This window comes from Schistocerca americana, chromosome 3, assembly GCF_021461395.2.
Source record: "Schistocerca americana isolate TAMUIC-IGC-003095 chromosome 3, iqSchAmer2.1, whole genome shotgun sequence".
Taxonomy (NCBI): domain Eukaryota; kingdom Metazoa; phylum Arthropoda; class Insecta; order Orthoptera; family Acrididae; genus Schistocerca; species Schistocerca americana.
In genome coordinates this window covers 108,106,926-108,121,151 of record NC_060121.1, presented here as the reverse complement: position 1 = coordinate 108,121,151, position 14,226 = coordinate 108,106,926, and the positions used below count along the sequence as shown (strand labels likewise).

Sequence of the window (14,226 nt, the reverse complement as noted above, 5' to 3'; positions counted from 1 at the left end):
GAATCTACTGTGTAAGAGTTGTGATACTCCATACTTAGACTAGACTAACAGAACACTTGAAATAAGGTGTAAAGAACATAAAAGAGCATGAAAATACAGAAACAGTCATTCAACATTTGCGGAACCCCTCCGACAAGAAAACTACCACCCTACCTCAATAGAAACATTCACTAAGAAGAAGCATTTCCTAGCCGTACAAGAAAACTTCTAAATCCAAAAACAGAAATAGTAAAGAATAAATTATAAATTACCAAACATTAGCAACCAAACGTTTTTTGAACTAAGAAAACACGTACTAGATAAATAATGACCCATTTGGACACTACGAACGTACTACCACATAATGTATGCAATGTATCCGCCCTAGAGCACCCACCACTGTATCATAGTGAAATAATAATTTATATTTATACACACAAAAGACAGGACAAACTAGCTCCCTCAGTACACCCCCTCACACCCCCACACACACCCACACACTCTACCACACACACATACAAACACACACACACACACACGCACATACACACACACACACACACACACACACACACACACACACACACACACACACTAATTGGTGTTTCAACATTCGAATTACACGAACAATGTTTGAGTAGATGTGGAAGGTGTCTTGAAGAACAAAATTAGGATACAAAGCCACGTCTAGAGATATTATCCAGTGACGTTGTGGAGCGTCGAAGTTTCAGGCTCCGGCGACTGATGGTAGGCCCTACCTCCAGTAGCAGGCACGACTCCGTACGCTAATGCATGCAGGCAGAACATCTCGCATTGCGCCTGACAGCAATGTGGATCTCGGATGGCACTGAATGCGGCCACGCCTGTCACACCATCACTGTAGAGACCGCTAACAGTGGTAGCTGCAGAGGTCAGTCATACTCTGTCATGTGCTGGCACACTGCATCAAGGAAACGTTCACCTGGGCCTCTTTCACCAAGAGCAGGCGGCCTGGAAATATCGCATCTGCTACCGAGTGGGCTAACTGGCTAATGAGACTGTGTATTACTTGCGTTCAGTCAAAGTTTGGACAGCAACGAGTGTTTGATAGCTTTGAGATTATACAGAACAGTCATCCTAACTTCACAGGATTAGACATTGACTACGGCTTCACACCAGCGTGCTCATGCTAGCCAAAGTTATGAATGCATTTGATATTTACTTGTGTTCTTGAATCTATAAAACGTGCTAAAGTTACATGCAGTAGCCGGCCGGGGTGGCCGAGCGGTTCTAGGCGCTTCAGTCTGGAACCGCGTGACCGCTACGGTCGCAGGTTCCAATCCTGCCTCGGGCATGGATGTGTTTGACATCCTTAGGTTAGCTAGGTTTAAGTAGTTCTAAGTTCTAGGGGACTGATGACCTCAGATGTTCAGTCCCATAGTGCTCAGAGCCTTTTTTACATGCAGTACCGAAGTGCTTTACCTCCCCTGCTCCTACTAGCTTCCTTCACTTTCCGCCTATATTACAGAAGCAATTCTCTGGAGTAGACCCACGTGCCGCCTATCCAGGCGTGATATAAAACCTTACAGCCTGTTCTCGATCAGATGGCGAGAGAGTCACGTTCATGTTGATCTGCTGTCCCATGAATGCGCAGGAATCTGGGCTAGAGATTCCGTTACTTCGCAGAAACTTAGTGAAAACACTTTCTGGCCGGCTACCAGCGAGGTGTGGGAATGACGTGTTCCCAGGCAGTCTTGGCGGGCAAATTCCCGAGTTTTCTGCAAAATCGTAACTGTGATTAGCTTGCTCAGGGCATAGCTCCGTGACGTGGCAAAATCGGCGTAGAAATTGACGCCAAGGCTCTCCATTGGTGGACTAGTAGTGCTTCAGCAATAGAGTGGAATTTTACGCCGATTTTCGAGTTGCTGATTGGAACGTTTAACCACGGCCACTGTCGTGGGGGCGGGAATGTTCTGTGTTCGGCTTGTACGGGTGCTCTTGAGAGAGTCGGCTCTCGCCTTTCGGTCAGAGTAGGTTACAAGACTGAGCTCTCGCTGCTCTGGACAGCCTGCCTACCGTTGGCTGTCTAATATACTTTTATTTAATTGTAACTGTTTGACGAAGTTGCTGAAGTTTCGACTTCAACTTAACTTTCAGAGTACAGGTGGCAATTGAGCGTTCTCCGTACAAGCGGCCTATGTTGTCTGTCTTGAGCAGTTTTGGCTGAAGTTGACTGTATTGGAGTTACTGTGTGACTTCGCTTGTTAAATTCAATCACTGTACCGTCAGTGATTGTGTGGTGAGCCTTCTTCGTCTCCAGCAGAGGGGCATTTGGATTGCTAAGAAGTCTTTAGTCTGGTACAACAAAACCAGGATAATTTGTTTCGGGTTATACTCGCAACATTATCATCATCACGACGGGACGTCGAAGCAATCAGCCATGGCCTCCGGTACGCCAGATTGTGTTCTTGCAGTTAAGAAGACAGCTTGGTAATGTATGTCCGCAGCACCGGTAGATTAGGGATTTTCCTAGGTGATAATCAGAGCTCAGCAGAGCGCGCCTGTTCGTCTTCTTCTAACTTTGTTCTGTCTTGCATGGTCATTGTCTGAGTTATCACTACTGTAGCAGCAATTAATGTTGGTTGGCTGTGTGTTTCTCTTAAGATTTGAGTTGCAAGGAATTGGCTCCACATACCACTTCGTCATAAATGTCACAGTCTAGTTTAGGGACTTCACCTTCACAGCATTTGAGTATCCAGTTTGAGCCAATTTGATGTATTGTAAATGTTTCATGTGTTTTGTTTATTATTTACAGTTTAATCATAATAAATCATATTGTTATTTTGGACAGAACTGTCATTCTGTCAATCGGTAGAGCAACCCTTTCATTTCTCACTACGTTAATGAAACTTGCCTTTATTTAACTTATTTATCAAATTAAATTATTGCAGGTGCCAAACTCTTTTATACTCCACTTGCAGGGTCGATTAGTCACTTCTCGTTCCTTTTTAATCCATGTGCAACAGCAAAAGTCGGGGTTAGAATAGGGAGGGGGGGGGGGGTGGGGGGGGCTCAAAGCATAATTTATATATGAAGATTCTAGAAGAATTTAGTGTTAAATACACTGCTAGCCCCGGCACCTCGCAGTTTTGATGAGAAGAACATGCCCACATTTAAATATCTACCTGTGTAACAGGAACGCAGTCCGCCCCAGTAGCTGAGTGGTCAGCGTGACGGATTGCCGTCCTCTGGGCCCGGGTTCGATTCCCGGCTGGGTCGGAGATTTTCTCCGCTCAGGGACTGGGTGTTGTGTTGTGTCCATCATCATTTCATCCCCATCCGGCGTGCAGGTCGCCCAATGTGGCGCCGAATGTAATAAGACCTGCGATATGGCGGCCGGACCTGCCCCGCGAGGGGCCTCCCGGCCACTGACGCCAAACGCTCATTTCCATTTTTTCCAACAGGAACGCAGAGGGCAGAGGTGTACGAAGGAGCGAGCGGCTCAGAAGACGCGGCGTACACGCCCCCTTATGATGCCGAGCAGGTGTTGTCCAGCCCGGCGGGCCAGGCCCTCTCCAGCGCGCTCGGCAGCCCCACTCCAGCCGAGGAGGTGCTGAGGCTGCGCGCGGAGGCAACCGTCTCCTGTCCAGACCGGCCCCTGGAGCCGCTGTGCTCCATCCAGAACAACACCGACTTCTGCGTCTTCAACATCCTGGAGGACCCCTGCGAATCCGGCGACGGTGTACCTCCTGAAGACGTCCTCGCCACGTTGCTGGACCACCTGGAGGCTCTGTCGCAACCGCTGGAGCCCCAACAGGAGGGCGAGACGGAGCCCGACCTGGCTGACCCCAGGCGCTGGAACGGCACCTGGGTGCCCTGGACAGACTGCCTCGTCGACGAGACGGACGAGGTTTGCAACGTCGTCTGAAGGGCAATGGAAAAATTCACCAGTTACTGTACTTACGTTTAGACTGTATGGTGGTGCTCTTCCTATTTAAAATATTTATGTGATGTTTTGGGTAATCTCAGCAGCTTCAGTACCTATACAGGGCGTCCTAGGAGTATATGACAGGAACGATCATTCGAAGCGAACAGAAGTCTAGTAAACATGGGCACTTAAAAGCATACCTTAAGAGCTCCAAGCACTTATCCATGCTCGATATTGCGAAATTGATGTGTTCTATGATAAGATCTACGGTTTTCATATTTTGAGGGGGTGTAGTTTGGATCAGAACAAGAAAAAAGTTCCAGAAATAAATACAGTAAGAGCTATGAGGGCTTGTTCACCTTCACTGTTGTGAAACACATATCTTCTACCCCAGATCACGTAAGAAACAGATTGACCATCCTTACGGCGAAACAGGCAACCGTAAAAATAGTTTTTCCGTCGGTCAACTGATGTCGCAGGCGACGCTACAAAGCTAACTGACCTGTCCATGTCGCGGAATTGGCAACGCTGTATCTTCGGTGACGTGATGACGGTCATTTGCGTTCAGCTAGAGCGCTGCGCGCGAAATGCATTCGTCACACTGCTGACTGTAGCTCATTATCGGCTGTGGTTTTTCCCGAGTTTTCAAACTATGAATGTAGATTAGCTCCTGTAATTCTATAAACCAAGTTTATTTCTCACAATCATATGCGAAATGTAATAAATGAAAAGTAACACACAAATATTTATCGCGAGTTACTGTTTAAATGCAGACTGTATTGCAGTCGCAAGGGTTTTACTTTCGCCTTCCATGCCGTCGATTTCCTCTTTGCTATACAGCTCTTCTGATACGGATTATGGTGGTAAAAAAGATCTCCACGTGCAGGTTAACACTAGAAAGTTTTCAAAATCCACAGTCGGTTATGATGCGAATTAAGGCTGGACATATTTCAGTGACAGTCATTTCTAATTTAAATTCTTTTACTTTGCATGTAACTTATCGTAAATGATATAAGAGTGGCACAAAACGATGAATTTTGGATTGTTGTTGAAAGGGGGCTGCAAACGCGGTAATATACAAGTGAAAGCGTGTTTTTCGAGCATATTTTGGCGGTGTCAACTTTGAAGAGCCACAGACGGCAAACCATAATTATGTTAAAAATTTACTTTGTACAGTTTAAAGATAACCCGCAAATATTGGTAACAGACACAGTTATTACTAGGGATATCCGCACTTGCGCAGACCTGTTACTATAAGCAGTGTTGTTTTCAAGTGAAAGTTGTGAGAGGATTATTAGCGCAGAGATTAAAAAAAATTAAAATAGGCAGCGTCTATAGTTTGCATGTTATGCTCGTTCTCTTCTATTCTCCTCCCTTCATTCCAGTATAAACGCTTGTTCACAAGTATAAACGAATGGCAGTGAACATTGACGAATTATCTATGAATACTCGTTTGCAGCAGTGTAAACGATGTTTTACACTCGTTCGCTCTAGTATATACCAGGATTTAGAGGGACCGATGATCTAGCAGTTAGATGACGGCTATTATTCATTTATTTCACTGTTGCGATTTCAGCTCTAGAGCCATTTTCGAGTACCAAGGGAAAGGTCTTGTAAGGTAGTGCTTCTTAAATTGTTTACCAGATGTTACCACACTATGTTTTGCATTTTGTTATCCATATGTTAGATTGGTTTCAGTTTTCACATTGCACACAAAAATGCCTCTACACCCAAAATTACGATAGTGAAGTGAATAAACACTTTTAAATAGTCCAAATCACAGCAAAGATTTCATTTAAAAATTATATGATATGATTCTTGTACAGGAAGGGCTGCCACGCTATATCGAATATAACAACGACAAAATTTAAATAGGATCGAATGCTTATGGCTCTTTATTAATTCTTACTCGTAACTGATTTATTGATTTACCTGAATTTAAAATCCACTCGCGTAACCTTTCTTTATCTTTGACGGGAAATCTGAACATTTTTAGTTGAGGATTTGTTCGTCTACTCCTTCGACAGTTGATATACTCGTAGGTCCTCGGTATGACGACTCGACCCACTACCACCGGTATGTCAGAAACAGCTGTACTTCACAGACGCCAAATAGTGGAAAGCTGCACACATTTGGCCGATGTTGCCACATATTTCACAGAACGGAGTGCCATCTAGTGGTTGGTTCCAGAAATAAGGATGTGACGCTGTTGCCGCCTGGTGGCAGTTCCCTGACAAGGGTTGCCTGCCAGACCAAGCGATCGGGCAATCTGTTTCTTACGTGATCTGGGCTTCTACTAAACAGATGCCCGTAACTCTTGATGTATACACTTTATAGCCTATATTTATTAAACAATTTGTCTTTGTTTGGTTGCTACCTCCTCTCAAAATATGGAAAGCAAGGAACTTACAGTAGAGGAGATTTGTTGCACATTATTGAAGATGAAGAAGCCCTCTTACCTCTTAATGTATGGATTTTAAAGCCCATGTTTACTAGACTGTTTTGCCTCAAATGATTGTTTCTATCATATACTTGAATACTGACCATTCCTTCTGGGACACCCTGTATATCCGATTGAAAGTCGCTATGTTTCCGCTGAAGATGTTGTCCTATAAAACTGCTTAAGAGACCTTTATTCGTCACCATTACGGGCACAGAACCTGTATCATAAACTGTACACTAAAAGGTCACAGGTTGTCCTCGAAAGTTGACCTACCGTCATTTCCGTGAAACAGCCTTTCCTCTTCTTCTAGTGCCTTTCGGTTCGGATTTTGGTTAACATCATATCTACACCACTTTTGCTTATTTCAAAATGTTTCTCGCTCGGGTGTGAAGGCTATGTGCTGAAGTTCTCGAGCCAAGATCTTTTGTTTACCCGTCGTCTTTTACCGAGTATTTTTCCTTGAAGAATGTTCTGCAGTGGTTTATAAGTGTTTCCATTTCCCATTACATAGTTGAGATACGGCAGTTCTCTGCATTTACCGTGGCCACGACTACATTTTCTCTTTCCATTTTGTCGAGAACGTCATCATTAAGAATTTTATTTGTCCGTGATACTCTCAGCATCCTCGTCTAAAGCTCTCCTGTGCATCTCAAATGCCTCACGCGGTTTGTCCGTCGTCTCGGTGAAGGTCCAGTTGTCGGCTCATTACAAAAGGGTGAGAAAAATGTTGCAGGGTAGCAGTCTTAATTTTGTTTCGATTCAGAGATAATGGTTGTTGAACACATTTTGTAAAATATGGTTATCGCTTTCACGGTACAGACTTTATTTTCTTGCGGGTTATCTCATTGACTGTCAAAGTTAGTTCCTCGATATGTGCGTTTGTTTACTTGTTCAGTTAGTTTACCATTAATATTTGGATAAAAATTTCTGAGAGCGTCTTTATTCCGTCTTTATAACTACAAGGAAATGCGTTCTTTTCTCAGCACACGCGTTTCACTGTATTGAGGTAAAGCATCATCAGTGGCCTGTAATTAGAGATATTTTCAATTTGACTTTTTTTTAAGATCGAAAAACAGTTCATTAACAATTTCTTTGTTTTCACTTAGGATAATTTCTGCTTGTTATCTCGCCTACATCAGGCAAAGCCTTCGGATAGAACGTCTTCCGTTTCTTCCTTCATTGAACACTGATACTTGCAGTCTGATTTTCCGTCTGCTTTGCAGAACTATGCATTTTTTACGTTATACATAGCACGCTTTTTCGTAGACCATTGTTTACTCTTTATCAGTATATTTCTAAGTATGTATTGCGCTTTGTAATGTTGTCAACATTGCCACTAGTTTGTCTTTGACGTATACAGTTTTTGTAGTAAATTATATGTTTATTATTCTATTTCATTATGTTGCTGTATACTTAAATCGTGCGTAAGAATAATGATGGGATAGTAATGGAGTGGGTTTTTGTGGTGAACAGGCGTGGGAGGCAGAAACATAATGGACAAAAGTCGATAGTAGTGTGATAGACAGTGTTCCGGAGAGAAGGCGAGGAGCAAGACGTGAAATGAGACTGGGGGGGGGGGGGGGTGAGGGGTGGGAGAGAGAATGGGTGGGAGAGGTAGAAGAATGGAAAAGGCTTTTCTCTGTGGTTTTTCAATCATTTTGCATGGGGTCTGGTTATCAGTATTTGTTTGCCTACTGAGAAACTGCTTATTTTATGTTAATGCTTTGTGTATATATATGGAAATTTTCTTAGAAAGGGAGGAGGTGTCTGTTATCACCGATTCTTATGATGGTCATGTCGTTTCTATTATTGCTTGGTTGTAACGATGGAACAAAGATATCCTCATGAATTTTAAAGCAGCTACAGTGAATATGGCCACACGAATGAAGAATTTTGTCAACAGTTAGGTATGTGACTCCGATAATAAAAAAATTTGCCTTACTCCTGTAGGTTTCTAGGCCATAACGCTAATTATTTTAATTGAGTTTGGATGAAAGATGTAGACTATTTAAGCTGCCACAAAATATTGCAGTATCATCAGCGTAGCGGATATTGTTTAATCTCTATCCATTCACGATTCCTTCTCGTACTGTTTCAAACGATTCTTTGAAGATATATTCTGAGTAAAGAGTAAATACCAATAGCGACAAAAATACAAGTCTGTCTTATCATTGACCTATCTATGAAGTGTCAGATTTCCCATCTTTTACTGCACTACCTAATGGCATTCTATTAATCTATTTATATAAAAAAAAAAACAAAGAAATCGTAAAATACCACAGGAAAATATTTGATCATCACATTAATTGGGAAGAACTATCAAACCCAGCATGCAGGAAACGCCTCTTCTGTCAATTTAGGATCCAGAAGCTTAGAAGAACACGTGAACTTCAATTCCTGCCAAACAGTGAGAACTGTGGCCGACAATACATAGCTATGAATGCTTATGTAAGTTATGCATGCAACACTCCCTGTGCTCAGTTATTCTGTTGTTTCAGAAGATACACAAGAGACATCTTCTAGTTCAAGTTCTCATTAATATGTACAACCAAAAATTGGGAGTATTCACCATATTTACTGTCTCCTGTCTGTGTGCTACATCAATCGTTGGTATAACTGTAAATGTTGAACACAACTGAATATAGCGTGTTTTCCCAAGATTTTAGTCCATTTACAGAGAACCACTTAATAATTCATAATCGTTAAGTATCTCTTCTGTTGCTTTCTATGTATGCATTATAACAGTAGTATCGCATGCAAATGCACCATTCTGCTTGCTGAATCTCAAACAGAAGCTCATTCTCATATATAAGGAATAGAACTGGACCTAAAATTGAACTCTGTGAGACTCCCTTATCATTCTAATTGTTCTGAATGATTCAAACCAATTGTTTACAAAGCTTTCAGATCCACAAGACTAGAATTTTTCTGGGAGTATAACAGACCACAAAAAATTCGAACTGCTGATATTTTATTATTTAAGGCTTGTAATGTTTGGTGAGGGAATGTGTAAACGGCATTCTCAGTTCAGCAATCCTTATGGAATTGAAAGTGTGATACGCTAACTAAATTGTATCTACTTAAATGTAAGAAGACCCTTTATGATATTTTACAAATAGATGTCACTAAGCAGACTGGCCAACACTAGTTTTTAATCTATGTTGGTCCATTATGGACTGTGGGACAATGGCTGGCATGTATTTGTTGATACAATAATTTACTAGCAGCCGTATGTACTGTAGAAATTTAATTTAGGAACTTCTTATGTGCTACCAGTTTCAGCATTACATTGATGCCATCTTCATTGATGTTTACAAACCTCCGCAGTCTGTGTCCCCTGGCCACCAAGAGCTGTTGGATAGCGATTTGATTCACGGATCTAGTTATATGGCTCCTTCCGTGTATAGCGATTTTACGACAAAGACGTTTAGGGCCTGAAGATGGCATCAATGTAATGCAAAAACTGGTAGCACAGAAGTTCAAAAAATGGTTCAAATGGCTCTGAGCACTATGGGACTCAACATCTTAGGTCATAAGTCCCCTAGAACTTAGAGCTACTTAAACCTAACTAACCTAAGGACATCACACACACCCATGCCCGAGGCAGGATTCGAACCTGCGACCGTAGCAGCCTCGCGGTTCCGGACTGCAGCGCCAGAACCGCACAGCCACCACGACCGGCAGCACATAAGTTCATTAAATAAATTTCTATAATACATACGGCTGTTGGCAAATTATTGCATCAAGAAAAACATTATTCCTGGGTTTTCTTGCCACTTGCTTTAAATGTTTAACAATTGCATATTTTAACCATTACAGTACGAATGCAGTGCTGGGGGATATTTATACAACCCTTTCAAAAACATTGTAACCTACTCATGTGATTAATTTTACAATTTTTAAAGATATTTATTGTTGTTAATGATTTATTATACTTGATTCCAAGTTTGATTTAAATTTTTCAGTTAAACTTAACCTAATAATTTAGATCTTAGTAGTGAACTTGACTTTTCAAGACAAATGTCATATCCACATTTCCTGGTTCAGGACCTGTCTTACGCATCTATATACATTTAACTAACCACAGTCAACGGAAGTTGCAATTCTTCAATTTTTTTGTGGTGGTCATGAAGAACTTCTCCCCACAATGTAAACAATTCACAAAATGCGTTGGTGCAGCTAAAATTGTTCTAAAGGATACTTTCAGGTTGTAAACACAACTTATACATCAGTAGCTCTTCAAAAAACATGTCATTAATAAAAGTTAACAAGAAGTAATGAAATTTGTCTTTTTTCTTTGTTTGTAGTTGTGGGCACAAATTACTCCTGCACAAATTACTCCTCCCCCCCTGCCATTCCCTCCCCTCTTAGTATACCCATTATGGAAAATATGTTGCTATTCATAGGGCTAATCTTCCTAGCAAACTGCAGACTACCCTGTAGTTAGGCAACCACAGTTGAGAGAAGCCATCTTGGGTATTAATAACTGCCTCAACTGTATTTAAGTCTTTATTATTGGATCACCACCGGTTTTGTGACACTGAATGCCACATTTTCATGTGAACATCTGTATAAAAATCAAGTCTAGAAGGAATAACAACCCTGATATATACACCAGTATGCTAAATTATTAATATTTTAAAATTTTCAAAAAGTATTAAATTTTTTACTTGAGAATATCAACGTGACAGAGCACACGGTTGCGTCCCCTGGTCACGATTCCATATAGATCGTAGAAGCCGTAAACAGTTTTTAGTTTCAACTCTTCCTGAATAGCTATTTGCTTGACGATTTTGTACTAGAACATCTCTCTATTTTGTGGCAACCATTTGTTGGTTGCCACAAAATTATTAAGTGCAAACATGTTTTAAGAATTTTGTTTGAAATTCCACAGACAAAATTTGAGCTTTTGTTTTTAAGTTTTTCATAATACTGTTAATTTAAGTGCAGTATGTTGGTACTACTTAATGTTTTGAGGAAGAAATTTTAATATATTCTCTTGCTTCTTCGACTGGTCATTGAATCCTATTTTTGCAGCTATATTTGGAAATTTATTGTTAAAAGTACTCGCAACATATGAATTAGCAGTCATAAATTTTCCCTTAATTTAATTCTTATGGTATCTTGTTCACTAGCTAGCTGTCCTCCCTCCCATGTGGCAATGTCACAAAATTCTAAGTTTATTATCTCCATTATTAATTGGTGTCAGAATGTACATACTTTTTGCCATTTTAATCAATTTCCTCAAAATACTACGAGCTTTTTCGTGGTCTGCAAGTAATGTTGGATCTTGACTAACTCTGGCCTTTGTACATATTTCCCTTTCCATCTTACATCAGATTTCAATTCGCGCAGTTATCCATTGCGTACTTGTTCTTTAACGAATTTTTCCGTGTAAGTTTTAAGAAAGCAACTAGTAACATATTCACAGAAATTTGTGGCCTGATAAAATAAATTTGATGTTAGCATCATGCTCTATGTATGCTTTATCCCATACCACTTCTTTTAACTTACTCTTAAAGTACTGCATCCTGCTGTCATTAAGAACCCCCATACCTTCATATGAAGTTGCCTGAAGGCTGTAAGATATTATACTGCTTAATTCTATAAATTGTGCATCATGATCGGATAGCCCATTAACAACATTGTTTTTGCTTGGTCACTGTCTATAAAAAATGCTATCTGTCGGTGTCTTACTTTTACTTCATCAGTTTCTTAGTCACTGACGTTCTGAGTACCTCTCCTCATATATGAAATACGTATCATTACTCAGCAATTAAAATACCAGTTGAAATAATTCCGGTATCTGGGCAGCACGTCTGCATGACACTAAATCTTTCTCCAACTCCTTCACCATTTCAGCCGTCTGGCTGTGGAACAAAGTAATCTGAACCCAATGTGTTATTAAAAATCATTCAAGAGGAGGTTAAAACTTTTGCTTAGGGGGAATATCACTTTAGACGTATTCCAACTCTTTTCCTTCTATTCAACACGGAAGAAACATCTCAGTTCTGTTGTAAGCTATCCACGTTTTCCTCATAACTGTCTGTTTTCTCCCTTCTATCTCATCTGCTAACTTTATGCTATTGTTTCTCGCTCTTCCTTTGACCAGTTAACTTCTTCCCCTCGTTGATTTCTTCTTTACTGCTTTCGCACATTTCTGTTAGGTGCGATAAATTACATGTCACGAGAAACGTACTGAAAATTGCTTAACGCAATAATATTTCATTAATTACACATATTCATTACTAGTCATATTGCCAATATTTTTTACTATTATGTATTGTCCATGTACTGTACAAATTGTAGTTGATACTCGCTACGGATATCTGGTTAGATGTAAAAGAGGGCCTAAACTAGCCAGGGTTTATAAAAGAAAATGCAATTCTGATGAACCACACTGCTTGTGCAGTTCACATTATTCGTGAGGAACAGTTGCTATGTTAAAACGAAAGGAGCGCATAAATTAACAACTATTTTATACTGTCGAAGACATTCGAACGTAATTAATAACCCATATGTAAGAACGGAACAGTAGTAAAAAATGAAGAATTTTTATAAGAACGCCCCCTGGCTGAAACATTGCTTCTTTCACTATTTTTTCGTTGGTTTCGTAGACTTTGAACATCAGCTGTACTACATCCATAAAGTTCACACAAATACGTCTTGAGTACGATACTAACACAATTGTAGAGTGGAAATCAATAACGGGCTAAGCGTTAATAAGTCTTTTTTGCGTTACACCCGAAAACCGAGCTAAGTGCCATAGCCAGTAACCTGAAAAGAGGGCTAAGTACTACGATCATTTCTAATAGTGCTTATAAGGCCCGAGAGGTAGTATCGGTGGTATGTGTTGGCCAAATTGTGAGGCTAAAGCGGGATAAATACCACAAAGCTTTGTAACTGCTTGCAGCTTATGACAGATTTTGTCCAAACTGGAACACGTAAGAGGCTTGAAGAATATCAGAATGGCAAGTATCTAAGGAACTTGTAAAACGTATAGAGAATGCGACAAATAACAGTCGATTTGTGATCTCTATGCTTCAGCTTGAGGACTTTTTTGGTTTTTAAAAAGCAGCCCGTGAACGTATTAACACAACGAAAATAAATAAATCCAAATGTAGAGGAGCTCTAGAGGAAAGATTGAACCCAATGTCATCAAGACGAGAACAACGTTTAACGAATTTGAAGGCTGGAACACCTACATAATTATAGAGAAAGTGATTACTACTTACATAACGAAGAACTTTATTTACTGTCACAATACCGTAAAAACAACTTGTCACCTTAAATGAGAAAGGATCTGCATGAGATGCTGCCGTATTGGAAAGTAGGTAATAGAGCATTTTTCAAACAGGTAATCAATTAAAATTGCTGTGTGCTTTATGAAATTAAAAGAGGGATTAAAAATAACTTAATCACAGGACAGCGTATCTGTAAAATGTATTTGTAAAACTTTCATTAATAACAAAACTAATAAATGCTTGAAATTCCTTTCATTTGCACTTAGAATGACCTTTGTGTTTCAGAGGAAAATATGTACTTTCATTGACAAATAGAAGTGATATTTGAAAAAAATGAAGTAGTTCTGTGTCTCTTATTGTACACTACAATTAAAAAACATTGTTTAGAAATTCTCATTAAAATATTCTGGTCACAAACAAAACTGAAAATTTCGTAATCAGTCTTTTGGCACTTAGACCGTTGTTGATTTCCAGATTTCCACTCTATGATTGATGTTTCTGTTATCGTGTGATTTATGTTCACATGATAAAATGAAAATATTTTTATCCTTTTCTGGATTATTCTGCACTGTTAAGAGATAGTTTGTTTGTATACAAGTAGCAGGCTGATTACAAAAATCGAAACAACAATACTGACTACTGCTCTTCATGCC

At 40.1% G+C, this 14,226-nt stretch overlaps 1 protein-coding gene across 1 annotated transcript in view; it reads left to right on the top strand.

Annotated features, from left to right (window-relative positions):
* LOC124605901 (arylsulfatase B-like) overlaps positions 1-3,886 on the top strand; it is a 105,228-nt gene extending 101,342 nt beyond the window's left edge. The window contains exon 8 of the mRNA XM_047137847.1: positions 3,423-3,886. Within this exon, the coding sequence (XP_046993803.1) occupies positions 3,423-3,886 (464 nt within the window). The remainder of the gene's footprint in view (positions 1-3,422) is intronic.
* The last annotated feature ends 10,340 nt before the right edge of the window (positions 3,887-14,226 follow it).